We start from the raw sequence: 16,310 nt of genomic DNA, 5'->3' as shown, positions 1-16,310 counted from the left end.
AACATACAAGGACACATGATGATTTAACCAAGACAATAACTACAAAGTTAGTGGTACTTTGGTAAATCATTTCTATGTCCTAACTGGTCAAAAGGTGGCTACCCTAAATCTTTAACATGTAAGAAAAAAAATGGATTATTTTTGAGTGGGGAGGAAATTAAGGAGTTAAACTTGGTAATTACTCGTTGAGGCACATAGTTTAGATTCTTGAATGACTTCCCCTCAAATGTATACAGCACCATGAAAATTACTTTTTAACTCATAACTGCATAGTTGTATAGTTTAACAGACTGAATTAAGAGAAGAGGGGGAAAGTTATGAGAATATAGAATAAGAGTGTCAACTCAAATGATAGTCTAACATGCTAGGAATAACCCAATCACTTAATGTTTATTTCCTGCAGGCAAAATGCAACCAGGTCATTACATTAACTAATGTTCTTGATTAATTCAACTCTACCTTAAAATAGAGAAACAGAAAACCTGTTTGTGTATGTGTAGCTATATAATCTCTGCACATGAACATAAAAGGGACAGGCATGATATGATGACTTAACTACTACCCCTATCATTTTCATTACAACGTAATTGCTAGATACAGACTCTTAGAAATCTTATATAATAAAAGCTTCATTGACCTCGTAAGTGAAATAGAAATCCTAACAGACTACTAAATAAAGCAGATGATGTGTATCATGTTGCCAGACTGTCTGGGAAGAAACAACTCAGCTGAAGTTTAACATCTAGGAGGGGAAACCAAGTCCATGTTCCTTACTGTGAACTATCAGGGCCAACATGGCTATGAAACATTTGCAATGAAGCAGTTTCTTCTTTAGGATGTGGGCAGAGGTGTCAAAATCTCTGGCAATGATCACCTATGTCAGAAATTCTTCACTTAAATAAAAAAATTATTTCCGAGGCCAACATTCCTAAATTTGGAAATTCTCATATTTGATATAAATTAAGAAAATTCTCAAATATCTAAACACTTTGAAGGAAATAAAAATGAGTTTATATATATGATTGAAGTCCTCTAAAAAAATCTCTAGTCTAAACAAGAATACAGTAATGTTTGTAAGTAGCAGTCATATTTCATAAGACATGGAATTTCTCAGAAAAAAAAAACAAATCCACAAGATTTGATTTTCTATACATCTCTGCCTCCACAACAAGCTATTCCTTAGTTTGTGATTTACAAAAGGACAAATTGAAGAAAAAAAAAATCACTCTCCAAAGGAGCTACTTAACTTACAGCCAAATTTTCCTCAGGAAAAAAATACATCAAAAGACTATTAAAGCTTCTAAATGAAAATACCTAATTGGCAAACTTCTTTGCAGTCTCTGATAATCCAGTAACAAATTGTAAGCAACAACATACACTTCTTCGGTCATCTCAAAATTTAACATTAAGAGTTACTTTAAAAGGTGCTTACAGATACCTGTTAAGAGACTGGGAAAGCTGAAGCACAGCTTTCTCAGCATGTGCAAGACAAGCAACCCCCAAAAAAGAGGGTGGCAGAATTATCACTGCTTTAGTAAAAAGTATTCGCTATATTTGGTAAAGAGTATTTCAAACATCCACTTACAGGTAAAGGCACCGACATAACTACATTCCCTCCATAGACAGCAGGTACATAAAGAATACTTGTCCCAGTATGAGGATCTATTCTTTGAACAGGGCTTGGAGATTTTCCCAAGTTTGGGTGAGGTCCAAGAGGGGGTGGAGGAGTGTATGCTCTAATAGGATTGCCAATAAGTACAGAAGGATTGGGCTGAACTGAAAAATAAACAGAAAAAGGATGCACTCAATAGCTATACATAGTTCACCTAAACAAAAATAGTTTGAATCATCCAACAACAAAGTAGACTTTCCAGATGTGCCACAAAATATCTTATAATCAAATAATTATCAGTGTGGAAGAGTAAAGCATATTAAGAATCATAACCATTTTACAATGTTTTCTAAAATAAACTTGAATGGTACAAATATTTATTTTATTAATTAGCATGACTTTAGCTTCTGAGGAGTGAGAATACCAGCCTGGCACTGAGGCTCACATCTGTAAGCATTTTGCTTACTTCTAGCTACCTAGAAGGCTGAGATCAGAAGGATCCTTGTTCAAGGCCAGCCCAAGAACCCCTTCTTTAACCAATAGCTGGGCCTGGTAGCTCACACTTGGTATTCCAATAATGAGGGGAAGCATAAAATAGGTGAAGAGTGATCCACGTGTCATTATATAGGTGGAGAGCAGTCCAAGTGAACAAAGAAAAGGCAAGGCCCTACCAAAAAAAAAAAGACTGACAGCTAGCTCAATGGTAGATCACACAGCTGGTAAGAATGAGGACATGAGTTAAAACCTAATACTGTAATATTGGGAAGAGAGAAAGACAGAGGGAGAGGGAGAGAGGGAGAAAAAGAAAGAGAGAGAGAGCGCATGCGCCAAGCAAGCACATGCCCCAGGAACAGCCCTTTGGGAGCAGGAACCATACAGCTCCTAAGGGGAAAAATTGACTTACCACGTAACATGGCCCATGCAAAAATAAAAACTAAGCAATCGTTACCTTAAAAAGAGAACTCTGCAACATTTAAAACCATTCAAATAAACTTTATCTTGAAAATGTGTGTGACCTGACATGTGTAGAATAGAAATATTTCTGTTGTATCTAAGGCTTAAATTCTCCCTCAAATTTTTAAAAATACATATGCACTGGTACATATATATGGTGACCACCTTTCAGAAATGCCATACCAATACATCGACAAAAAAAAAAAAATAACAGGTTTCAAAGTGACTGTGAATGCATACAAAAGAGAAAAGAGAGGCAGAGGGGCAAAGAACTTTTTCTCATGGAAAAATGGGATTAATCCCTCCACCCCCTTCCTTTTCTCCCTCTTTAGAGTCAGGGTCTTGTAGCACAGGCTGGCATCAAAGTCACAATCCTTCTGCTTCCACCTCACATGGGCCTAGCTTAACAGGGCAAATATCTTAACACAATAAAAGCAAATTTCCTTAGGTTAATTTTTTTACCTACCAATTCCATCATTCTGGAAATGATCATTCTGGGTAGGAAGGAGGTTTTTCCCCTTTAAAGAAAAAAACAAAAATATAATTAACTTAAACATAATTAATATTGGAGAATACGTTGATATGCTATTTGATATATTTGCAGTATGATTCATAATTATCTTAAAGTACAAACTTTTCTAAAAGAAGAGGAAAAGAGGTACTATCTATCGTAATTTGCTCGTGCAAAAATCCAGCTAATTGCTAGGCAGCAATTTGGCAGTATATAGCAGGCATCAAAAATGTACATATTTTAATCCTGTAATTGTACTTCCAAGAATTTACCCAATGAAATAATCATGAATTTGGGCACATATTCACTGTGGCATGACTTAGAGGTGTGATTAATGTTAGCAATCTAACAATGGAGGAGTTATTAAATAAGCAATGGCAGATTCATATAATAGCATATTGGTCTACCATCAAAAATAATATCATTGGCCGGGTGCCAGTGGCTCATGCCTGTAATTCTAGCTACTCAGGAGGCTGAGATCTGAGGATTGTGGTTCAAAGCCAGCCCGGACAGGAAAATCCGTGGGACTATTATCTCCAATAAACCACCAGAAATCTGAAAGTAGTGCTGTAGCTCAAGTGGTAGAGTGCTAGCCTTGAGCTGAAGAGCTGAGGGACAGTGCTTGGGCCCAGAATTCAAAGCCCCACAACCAACTCCCCCCTCCCCCCAAAAGTCATTAAGCTGAGTCGCCCACACATATAAAGCTAGCTAGTCAGGAAGCTGAGGTCAAGGGATCAGAGCTCAAAGACAGTCCAGGAAGAAAAGTCAGGGAACTTATCTCCATTTAACCAGCAAAAAGTTGGCCTGGAAGCTCAGCTCAAGTGGTAGAGCACCAGCTGAGCAAGCAACGCAAGCATGAGTACAAGAGGAGGGGGGTGCAGGGCGGGGAAGTGGTGCACATGGTATTCAGAAAGGAAAAGACATTTGTGAAATATTTGAAGAGACAGTATTTCTGAGGTTCTGGACTTTCAAAACACAGAAACAAAACCTTTCTCTTCCTATTGGCTACATGTAACTGGCATATATGGAGCCAAAAGAGAAAAAGTGGCACACTAGCCAAATGACATCTAGATCCATGCACATTTAATTACACACAACACCTGAGGGCTAAGGAAGGAATAACAACTACAAGAGAAGGAAAACCTCCTTCCTGACCACAGCAACAATCCTATGATGCTTCATTTCTCTATTCAGCTGTCAGAGTTTAATACTCTGGAGGTTTCAGGTCAGTTGGTTAGTATGTATAGACAACATCTAAGATCTAACTAAAATGTCAGGGGGGAAAATAGCTAAAGAAGAATCTAGTTGGCCTATTAGAAAAGAAAGAATTTTTGCACAATTTTATGAATTATAATCGATGTAAGCCTTTTTTTAATTCTAGTATTCCATAAATATTTTGCTGGTCATATTATGTTAAAACTGAACTATACAACTTGTGGGTGGGGATGGGAGGAAAAAACTGGGAGTGACAGGAAGGAGACAGAGCCCAAAAAGAAAGGTACTCTTTACCTGACTTACGTCACTGTAACCCCTTTGTACATAATCACCTTTATAATAACAATACAAAATTTTAAAAAAGAATTTTCACAGCAATTGACACCAGCTACAAAAACACCAAACTTCTGAGGAATAAAAAAATAAGAAAAGCAAGAAGACAGGAAAGTGAAAGGCAGAAGACCTAGAAGTGACAGAAGTAGGGATAAAGTCAGAAGCATCAGCATTACAACTGACAAGAAGTACAGATAGTATCATACACTGCAGAAAGGAGGAGAGCCAGTGACTGACAGGTGAGACTGGTTCCAAGACATAAAGAAGCATTTAGATTTCCTAGCCTCCAAACTGATCACATTATAAGTTGCCATTATACCTGTTGTTTACACACACTAACAATCCCTAGGTCTTGTGAATTACTATGCTGTGTTATATGGCCAAGGAGACTCCCCAGATACAGTTCAAGTTTGGACTTAAAATAGACAGATTATCTTGGATTATGTGATAACAAAATGAGCTCTAAACAGCGCAATCTTTCTGATGGGAGTCAAGGAGAGGTATAGAAGGAAAGTCAGAGATTGTGAGAGAGAAACAGATCCAACACACTGTTGCTGGGTCTGAGATTTAGGAGACACTTTGAAAACCACAAACCTCTTATCTAGCAAGGAAATAAGGCCACTGGATTTTGCCAACCACCTGCAAGAACCCAGGTAGTTGACACCCTGATCTCAACTTCGAGAAACACGACAAAGATATCAAGAAAGCCAGTCCCAACATCTGATCCACAAAACTGCAATAATCAATTAGTGCCCTAAACATAATGTTTAGGGTAAATTATTAAAGCTGGGCTTGAACTTTTGCTCAGCTTCACTGCACATGGCTTGAGTCAACCTGAGTCACACCTCTAGGCTGGCATTTTCCTGGTTAAATGGAGATGGAGTCTCTCAGATATTTCTGCCCAGGGCTGATTTCAAATGAGGTCCCAGCTAGAATAGCTAGACACCTGGCCACATGTGAATAATAACTTTAAATAATCAGATATATAAATAATTTTATGAGCCACTGATACAGAGGACTTATATAGGATCAGTGAAGATTACTTTAGCCTTAAATGATACTGCCTCCCACTGACAGAAAAAAGCTACATTACACTTTGCTGGATGTGTCTTAACTATCACTCTCTTGACAGGTACTTACTGAGCACAGACTATATGCAATGTTTGGGGCCAGGTTTGATTTTATAAGCATTTGCTGTAAGTCAGTTACTGCTCTAGACACAGAAGCAAGGACAATATAAAACAATGGCAAAACTATCAGCACTAACAGGGCTTATATTCTAATTTTCATATCCTCTTAAATATTCTGTTATCCCCACCTAGTCTCCTAAGTGGAACTGTTTTGAAACTACCTGTCCCTCTCTGCTTCCTCTAATACTGCCCACAAGACCACATGGAGCTAGTTTGTTTACTTAGGCCTCCTCTCCTTGGACCAACCTACATGACATGGCCTAGAAGGTCTAGAAGAAAGATGATTTGCAGATGTTTACTCCCATTGGTAATGCCAACCACATTAAGTATATGTTTATTAAACTATGAATATACAACTGTATATTAACAGAAAAGTAATTCTTAGCTTAAAATCTATTTAGCTGAGAAAAGTTTCAAAATATTAACCCATTTCTGTGTGTATGTGCGCGTGTGTGTGCGTGCATGCGTGCGTGTGTGTGTGTGTGTGTGTGTGTGTGTATGCGCTGATACTGAGGTGTTGTCCCCATAGCTTCCACGTCGAGCTTTTTGCTGGTTAATTGGAAGTTAAGAGTTTCATGGGCTTACAAGTCCAGGCTGGCATCAAACCATGATTCTTAGATCTCAGCTTCCTAGAAGCTAGATTACAGGCATCAGCCACCAGCACCCAGCTTAAGCCATTCTTTGCTGCTTACACATTCAGTGTACTAAAGTTGAACATAGTCTTTTAATTTATGTTAATATCTTTAATAGCAAGCTAAAGATACACAAATGCACACAGCCACCAGAGCAAATACTACACATGCCATTCTCACAGTCTTCTTTTCAGCTGTTGAAGTGAAAGAATTTTTTCAGGCATTCTAGCAAATAAGCCAGCTGTCTCTGCCCAAAATAACTATGGCACAAAAGTGGAAATGGCCTTGATTTGCCACCTCCACTCCCTCTGACTGGAATTCTTCTATACAACACAAGTCACAAATAAGTCACAATCACTTAATTGTCCACAAGTCAGCCAAATTGTCTCACTTTGTCAAATGCACTCAAAATGAATAGGTCATCAATAAAAGATTTGAACCATTCTGTTTATATGAATACTGCTGTTCTCAAATGATCTTTGTAAATAATATGTTGTGAGGACACGTTTGTAAGTTGTGTTGTTTTATCTCCTCTTAGCTGACAGCTACACATCTACTGGCAGGGGGCCCTAGGAAGATAATAATACACAAAGATAGGATACTGGTACTTAAAACTCCTTGAGGATGATTATGGAATAAGCATGGCTAAACTATACTGTCTTCTCAACTCTCAAAAAGGTCCTTGCAGAAAGCACTGGCCACCACATCAACTTCAACTCCAATACTTAAAGTAACCTGCAGCCCAGGAAGCCTTTGACGCTGAACACATTCTCTTCCTGTAACCTCTCCAGTTCCATTAACAGCAGTTTTACCTTGGGTGGTGATTGCTGCTGCCTGCTGCTGTTTCCTGAATGCTGCAGTCTCAGAGCCCGAGGGATAAACTCAGGAGCCAGTGGATTCAATACATATGTCTTCTTTAGTTCTAATGCTTCTAACTGAGCCTTGATCTGTTCAAATGTGATCCCATGGAGGCTATGATTTTCATGACACAGGGCAATAAACCGCTCCCAAAACTTCCTACAGAAAGAAGTTCAGAAGATCAGGTGACAGTTTCATTGGATGAGATCACAGAAATAAATACAGGAATCTAAAGATGATTTCAAATTCTGTACCCAACCAAACCCCTAAGTCTAACAGCCATCTGACTATGACTTCTAGTCTTTCTTCCAAACAAGAAGATTTCAGAAGTGTGGTATTCAAACCAGAGTCATGCTTAATATACTAAATACAATAAGTACTTACTGTTAATTTGGGCTCATCAATGCAGGTAACAAACATGATCAATGTTCAACAAAGAATAAGTAAGGAGTAAGCAACAAGACTTCAAAACAGGTAGTAACTAATGTATAAGAGACTTGCACACCTAAGCAAACTCATATATACACAGGTAGATCTAAATACACAGTCATACTCTACACAATGACTCCAGTCAACAAGACTGCATATATAACAAGAGTCCAGCGAGCACTGGTGGCTTACGCCTGTCATCCTTGCTACTCAGGAGGTTGAGATCTGAGGATCACGGTTCAATGCCAGCCAGGGTAGGAAAGGCCATGAGACTCTTATCTCCAATTAACCACCAGAAGACCAGAAGTGGTACTGTGGCTCAAGAGGTAGAATGCTAAAGAGCTCAGGGACAACGCCCAGGCCCATAGTTCAAGCCCCACAATGACAACAACAAAAAAACAAAACAACATGGGTCCATAAGATGCTATCATCTAGTGACATCATAGGTTTCTTAGTCTGTGTAAATATATCATATGACAATCATATAACATGAACTTGCCAAACAGTGCATTTCTCGGAATGTACCATTAAACAATATGTGACTCTATACATCCATTGGGAACTCAATTAATCCATATGCACATTAGTATGAATTATAGGAGTCGGGTTCTAGATGATTAAGAAAAACAAACTCAGACCATAAACTTGAACAACAAAGTAAATAATCCTCATGAGGATTCTTGAATTACCAACTAGCTATTTCAACATTTTTCCTCTTACACAGCAGATGCTTGCCACAAGCACAACTTACAATATTAACTAACTTAAAATAGCTAAAAAGAATACAGAGTCAGAATACAATTTGAGTGTTGACTATTAAAGTCCAATCAATGCAAACTGCCCTTCTAGCTGGGCGCTAGTGGCTCATGCCTATAATCCTAGCCACTCAGGAGGCTGAAATCTGAGGATCATGGTTCAAAGCCAGTGCAGGCAGGAAAGTCTGTGAGACTCTTATCTCCAATAAAACACTCAGAAACCCAGAAGTGGCATGTGGCTCAAGTGATAGAGCGCTTGCCTTGAGCTGAAAAGCTGAGGAACAGTGCCCAGGCCCAGAGTTCAAGCTCCACAACTGAAAAAAAAAAAAAAAATTACTCCTCCATTCTTACAAGACCCAAGAATCACATTATATCTTCTGGATTTACTTGTGCTATGAAATTAATTTCTAATGAAATTAGCAAGATTAAAGCCAACTATCAACTCTTGGGCTATAATCATGATTACATTATCCAAATAAAACATAATCAACATTACTATTTAGCTATAAAATATACGATCATACTCTCCCTCTGATAATTTATTATTCTCCTGGTAATATTCTGCTTGGCATATAAATTAGTCTTGGCACATCCCAGCTTTGCAATTAGAATAAACAACCAATAAACCCATTTCAGGTTAAAAATTAGCCCTGGCCAACTCTGACAGCAGGCCTCAGGAAGAACTCCCCACTATTTGCACTGAGTAAGGGGAGGTGAAACTGCTGAGTACATGCAATGCACAGTACAGTATGACTGCAGAAAGGAGAAAGGCCTAACAATACTCAGGCTAGTACACACTGGAGTTATTGCTAAGGAAAGCCCCACAAGAATGTGGCTCATCACTACACTCGTTAGTTCTGTTTTTAAATGTTCAGTTGTTTTTAATACACACCATACCATTTTATAGGTTTGAAAAAATAAATCCTGATGAAACTATGTGTGTGATCTGACTCATCAAATCATAAATATAATACAAATGCTAATAAAATATCCTAGCAACATTTTGAACAAACGTAATTTGAATAAATAGTAAAAGAAAGAAAATATAATTCTCCACAAAAATCATAAATTTGTTAAAATACTCAGTTTATTCATTTGTAACTTGAAACTAATATATTCCTTTTCCAAATTTTGTCATTAGCATCTACAAATGAATGCCAATCTTTCAGGTATGAATTAAAGATATATTACCACAGATATATTACAACTTTATATTACAATAAAGATATATTACAACTATTTATAGGTAAGACAAACTTTTTAAGCATTATTTTTCAAAACAAACTTTTATCTAATGAAACCATAAACTAAAGCTCTACTTGATTCTTTGCTCCCATTTTTTTTGGGGGGGTCTGGTCGTGGGTCTGAACTCTGGGCCTGGGCGCTGTCCCTCAGCTCTTCACCTCAAGGCTAGCGCTCTACCACTTGAGCCACAGCACCACTTCCGGCTTTTTTTCTTTTTGCTTATGTGGTGCTGAGGAATCGAACCCAGGGCCTCAGGCATGCAAGGCAAGGGCTCTCCCACTGAGCTACCTTCCCAGCCTTTGCTCCCATTTTTTTGCCTATCCAAGATATAAACTTCTTACAGGGTCTTAAATTTGAACATATGCAGTTTAGTTTTAAAGGCCACAAACAGCCTCCTTTTCCCCAAGAATTTTTTTTCTTGTTAGAAACAAGAGACAATAAAATCCTACTTTATCTTTACTACAACAGAAAACATGACTTAGAGAGGCATATCCTAAATACAAACAGAAAAAAGAATGTTTTCAGTTGATACTGTTAACTCTATTTCAGAAAAAATTGGTCCTCATGGCCTGAGAAGCACCACATAAGCAAAAAAGAAAAAAGCTGGAAGTGGCGCTGTGGCTCAAGTGGTAGAGCGCTAGCCTTGAGCTGAAGAGCTGAGGGATAGCGCCCAGGCCCAGAGTTCAGGCCCCACGATCAGACCAAAAAAAAAAAAAAAATTGGTCCTCATTACAATACTAAAAATGCTTTCCAAAGACAAGTCATTACCACTTCTAACCTGATAGGAAAAGTATTTACACTGAGAAGCCTTAAGAGAAAATGACTACAGAGGGAAACTCATCAAAAATCAAAACTAAAATATAACAATAAAGAAGAAAAAGGAGGTAGTGGACAATACAAAATTTAATCTCTACAAACACAGACACACTTACTTCTGATCCTTCTCCTAGAGCACAACACTGGCCCCAGCTACAGGGCACAGATCCTGTCCAGAGACAATCTGACCACACCATTGGTCCAACTCACAGCCATCACTCCTAACTGGCCGCAACGTGTGAGTGTGTGCACGCACAAACCCCTATAACCAGAGGGTATGGACTTCTTGGCCATTACCTTCCCAAGTAAAATACTACATAATACTCTCATTTAGTTAATCATCTGTCTTCCTCTCTTATCCAACAAAGTTAGAGATTCTTGTCTATTTTGCTCACTGATGCTTAGAATATTGAAGGCACTCAGGAAGTATCTCCTAAATAACTTCTGAATGAATGACTGCAAAACTATGCGTATTATAAATAGACCTTTGTGTTACTGCTGGATATCAGGTAATAATACACTTGATTTTGATTAGCCCATACTTAAAAGATACAAATTACATTTCCCCTGTTAAGATCTTAATGAGTAACACAGTTACCTGCATCTTCCAATAGAGCACAGAGCGATAGGATCGCCCACCACAGCAACCAGGGACTGTGCTCTTGTGATGGCAGTATTGAGGAGCTTGTAGTTAGATAAAAAACCATAATCCAAATCCTCTGTGGAATCTTCCAAAAGTTGCTCTTTCTTTTTAATTGGTGTCTGCTTGTGTTTACAAGTATGTCTTGTACGTACTGTGCTAAGAAACAAAACCCTGAATTGCTTTCCTACAAAAAAGAAAAAATGTAAAGGGCTGAAGTTGTCATTCTGAATCACTGATATAATAACAGTATTGCATTTTTAAAATATACTTGTTTTAGTAGATGTTGGCAAAGATATACAGAGACTGAAACCTTTCTGCACTGTTGGTAGGCAAGTGAAATCATACAGCTGCTCTGGAAAACACTGTGCAGGATAGTCCCTCAAAAACATCAACATACCATTACCACAAGGTTCCTTTCTCAGTATCCACCCAGACACATAGAAAGCAAAGTCCTGATTTGGATATCAGTACTCATAGCAGCAATGTTTACAATAACTACAGGTGAGACCCAACTGTCCACAGATATTTACTAAATACATAGAATGAATATGTGTGCAATGACTTATTCAACCTTAAAAGGCATGAAATTCTGACAAGTTACAATACAGATGACCTTGAAGATATTATGCCAATGAAATCAGCTGCCAGTCACAAAAGAAGAAATGCAACTCTGAAATCTGAAATACTGAAACACTTCTGATTCCAAGCACTTCAGGTAAGAATACTTAATGTGTACTCAATGATGCCCCTTAAGCAAAGTACCTAAAATAGTTAAAATTCAGAGAGACAGGAAGTAGAATGGTGGTTGCCAGAGGCTGGGGAAAGAAGAATGAGAAGTGTAAGGAGTGCAGAGTTTCAATGTGGGAAGACAAAGGAAATTCTGAGGAAGGTTGGTGGGTGACTTACCTGCGCATGCAGATGTACTTCACAGTCACAGAAAAGCAGCTAAAGTGGGATATTTTATATTACAGACACAACATTGCACTATCAAAACAGGGTTTCAAATGTTTCTGCCAACTTTTGTAGTTAGATAGCCCCAGATTCCACCGAACAAAAAAGACCCTTCCCTGAAGCAGGGTCGACCCAGCCTCGAGCCAACCTGTGCAGACACAGCTTATTCCCCAAAGAAATGCTGTAGAGGCTCATTAGTAGAACTTCGTCTCTTATGTCCTACTTAAAGTAATCTACACACAGATTCTCTTATTCTATGAAAAGTCTCCACCATTTTCTTTTTGCCAGTCCTGGGGCTTGAACTCAGGGCCTGGACGCTCTCCCTGAGATTCTTTTGCTTAAGGCTAGCACTCTACCACTTGAGTCACAGCTCCACTATTTCCAGCTTTTTCTGTGTATGTGGTACTGAGGAACTGAACCCAGGGCTTCATACATGATAGGCAAGCACTGTACCACTAAGCCACATTCCCAGACCCAAAGATTTTTTAATAAGTTTAAGGTTAGCCTTTTAGTCTTCCCTGGACCAAACAATACTATTTGTTTCAATCATGCCTAACTCTTATGCTATGTTTTAGACTGTTTAAAAAGAAAAAAAAAAAACCTAAGATCTTTTGCAGAGAGTTAAAAATCAAATGTGAGTTCTCTTTTAAGACACGAGAATCTGAATAACTTAATGTATGCTAATTAATACTTACCTTGTACATTGAGCACCCTTTCCACATTAACATCAGATAGTCTTTTTTTCCGAAGTTCAGCTCGTATCCTAAACACTTGATCAGCATATGGAGTCACCACACCAATACTGCCATCGTCTAACTTCCCCCATGCCACTGGCCACTTCCTTCTTAACTCTTCTACACGTTCCACCACTTCAAATACCTTTAGACAAACACATACATGGTAAAGTTATCCACCAGTAAAGTATCACCAGTATTTAGACAAAAAATATGGTAACTGAAACAGATTTATGTGAACATGAAAGAAAAATAATTTTTCCAACAGTAACATTCTATAATAATGCAACGAGTGAAAAAAAAGGCAAGAAAATCAGAGACAATGTAATTGGCAACTGGCCTCATCCTTCTGCCTCCTTCTCGAAGGGAAACAGTTTAAGTGGCTGCTTAGGGAGGAGAAGAAAGATAGGAAAGCAGAGGCAAGTCTCCACCTCCCAACGTTTCTCAGTCTACTCCCTCCAGATGAGGCCAATGAAACTAACCAACCAGAAGATCCCTGTCATACACCACTGAGTCCAAAGTCCCAGCAGGACAGACGTAGCATCATGCCCTCTCCCACTGACATAACCAGCAGACCAACTAACAGCTATCAACTGACACCAAACCCAGGTGGGACAATGACAGATTCTGATCAGATCAGAACCAGACTTGCAGAATTCACTGCCTTCCTGAGGCACAAACTCAGCCGGCCCATTTCATTACCTTTACAACAAAGGAACATCACAATTTATACAACTGAATTTTTTGGATCCTGCTTACTAGATTTATGGTAGTGATTTTAGAATATATGCTCTCTTCTTTTCCTTTGGATGGTAGTGGGGATAAAAACAAGGGTTTTATGCAAACTTGGCAAGCCTGGTTCTAGCTCTTGAGCCACACACCTTACCCAGTTTGAGCTATTTTAACTCAATGAATTGACCACACACTTTCAGTGTTTGACACAGTGGGAGATATAAAAATTAATAAAACATGTTCTAAAATTTAAGAAAAAATAAAAACCCGTTCTTTGCATACAAAATCAGTCTATATAGAAAATAATCCTAATTTTATTCATATTTATATCTAATTAGGACTGCTCTCTAAATACACACACACACACACACACACACACACACACACACACACACACACGTTTAATCCAGAGTAAGATAAGACTCTAGAGACATACAGCATTGGGAGAAATTTTAAAAGATGTCATTTAAGTACAGTATTTACTATTTATTAATGACAATTATTGGAGCTTACAATGTTAAATATTCTTAATAAACTTTGACAGCTTTTATCTTCTCAAGGTCTTGAGAATTACTGGATAGGAAGCCATTCCCCTTCCTAGATACAAACTTAATGAATGACAGTTAAGTCTATAGTCGTCCTATTGATACAATGACTCAACAGCAAGTGCATCAAATACATAGACTCCTAAAGGATGCTGAAGAGCAAACTGGACTAACAACCAGTCAGTATTCTCAGTAGAAGGAATGAGAAAGATGCAGCTGAGTCTACTACAATAAGGAACAAGAAAAAACAACCACATTTACCCCTGTGGTTAAATAGGGGATAAAGGAAACTTGAGAAACTTTTCTGCCACACACACGCGCGCACGCACGCACGCATGCATTCTCGTCAACATGGAACTATAGATTTAGAATAGTGGTTATGAGAGGCCTGGGTAAGCCTCTTTCCTTGACCATGTGGTCAAAATTAGTAGACTTTGGAGACTGATGGAAGAAAGTAGGAAGCACTTATTCAAGGAATAATTAAACAAAACCAACCCATAGAAATTATATAACTGGCAGGGGGAGGCTGGGAAGGGATGGGAAGGGGAAGCAAAGGAGGAGGCTACAATGCTTGATAAGAAATGTACTCATGGCCTCCGGGTGCTTATCACAGGCTGTGTTCTTACACTGACTCTATAGAAAGAGGAGGCAGAATAAACCTACCCCATATACACCTCAGCCCAGGCCTATGCCTAGTCTGTATTGTGAATGGGGAGACAAGGGAAAAAAAAAAAAAAAAGAAATGTACTCATCACCTTGTATTTTCACAATAAAAAATAAATAAAAATTTTTAAAAAGAAATTATATAATTGAAGAGCTAGAAGAAAAATAATAAAGAAAAATTAGCATTAAGCGTACTAACATACATAAGGAGAAAAAGCAGAGAGAGAGAAGAAAAACAGAGCTTAAAAAATGTCCAGGGCTAGCCGGGCACCGGTAGCTCACACCTGTAATCCTAGCTACTCAGGAGGCTGAGATTTAAGAATCACGGTTCAAAGCCAGCCCGGGCAGGAAAGTCCGTGAAACTCTTATCTCCAATAAACCACTAGAAAACTGGAAGTGGCGCTGTGGCTCAAGCGGTAGAGTGCTCACCTTGAGCTGAAGAGCACAAGGACAGCACCCAAGCCCAGAGTTCAAGCACCACGACCAACAAAAAAAAAAAAAACATGTCCAGGGCTGGGGACATGGATCAAATGGTAGAATGACTGCCTAGCAAGTGCAAGGTCTGGGTACAACACAAATAAACAAGAAGTCAAATATAAAGATAAACAAAACCAGAGAAAGCTAAGCACTGGTGGCAAACACCTATAACCCTAACTACTCAGGTGACTGAGATTTGAGGAATGCAACTCGAAGCCAGGCAGGCAAGAAAGTCTGTCAGACTTTTATCTCCAATAAACTACTCAGAAAAAGCTGGAAGTAGGCTCAAGTAGTAGAGGGCTAGCTTTAAGCAAAAAGAAGTTCAGGGACAGTACCCAGGCCCTAAGCTCAAGCCCCAGGACTGGCCAAAAAAAAAAAAAAGCCCAGCTATAACATTCTACTGTATAAATATGCCTAGACTAGTAGACTGGTATTTAGCTTTAGTCAGCTTTTACCTCCTGTATAAAGCTCCCAGGGCAATGTGCCATAGACTTCAGGATAATGGTGACTCACAGGACCCAAGAAATGTGAAAAAACATCCTCTGGTGGAGTTCAAGGCCATCTGAAAATTCTCTGAAGTTACATGTCTAACTTTTTTGGGGGGAGACAATCTTAATTATGTGGCCCAGGCTGGCCTCAACCTCACAATTCTCCTCCCTCTACCTCCTAACTGCTAAGATTACCAATGTGCACCACCATCCAAGACTGGCCTTTGTGTTTTCTTAATGTGGAAAAAAAACTGTTTGTCTAAAAAAATGTCTGGGTCAGATTCAAATCCAGGAAGATGTGCTTTATGTATCCTATAGAGCACAGGTTTCCTGGAAAACAGCATATCACTGTGAAGGAACAAGTAACTTGGGTTGAGAAACTGAGCCTCTGGCAAACATAACTATGCCTCAGGATCAGCGTTAATTAGGACCCAGCTACGATCCTGGTGCCACAGCAGGACCGCTCAGCCTTCTGAATTCCATGTCCTTTTTGTCCCTCTCTGTCAGCACTCCCATCCCCTGTATAA

The 16,310-nt window shown here is 38.8% G+C and overlaps 1 protein-coding gene across 3 annotated transcripts in view; it reads right to left on the bottom strand.

The window, feature by feature from the left end:
• Helz (helicase with zinc finger) overlaps positions 1 to 16,310 on the bottom strand; it is a 147,633-nt gene that overhangs the window by 26,229 nt on the left and 105,094 nt on the right. For all 3 annotated transcript variants that reach the window (XM_013037884.1, XM_013037886.1, XM_013037885.1), the window contains 5 exons: positions 12,840 to 13,023; positions 11,149 to 11,377; positions 7,260 to 7,464; positions 3,033 to 3,084; positions 1,586 to 1,776 (listed from right to left, as the gene is read on the bottom strand). In XM_013037884.1, coding sequence (XP_012893338.1) covers positions 1,586 to 1,776; positions 3,033 to 3,084; positions 7,260 to 7,464; positions 11,149 to 11,377; positions 12,840 to 13,023 — 861 coding nt within the window. The remainder of the gene's footprint in view (positions 1 to 1,585; positions 1,777 to 3,032; positions 3,085 to 7,259; positions 7,465 to 11,148; positions 11,378 to 12,839; positions 13,024 to 16,310) is intronic.

Source organism: Dipodomys ordii, unplaced genomic scaffold (genome assembly GCF_000151885.1).
Source record: "Dipodomys ordii isolate 6190 unplaced genomic scaffold, Dord_2.0 Scaffold7, whole genome shotgun sequence".
In the NCBI taxonomy this organism is placed as follows: domain Eukaryota; kingdom Metazoa; phylum Chordata; class Mammalia; order Rodentia; family Heteromyidae; genus Dipodomys; species Dipodomys ordii.
The sequence above is the reverse complement of the archived record's forward strand: the minus strand, read 5'-3'. Positions and strand labels throughout refer to the sequence as shown.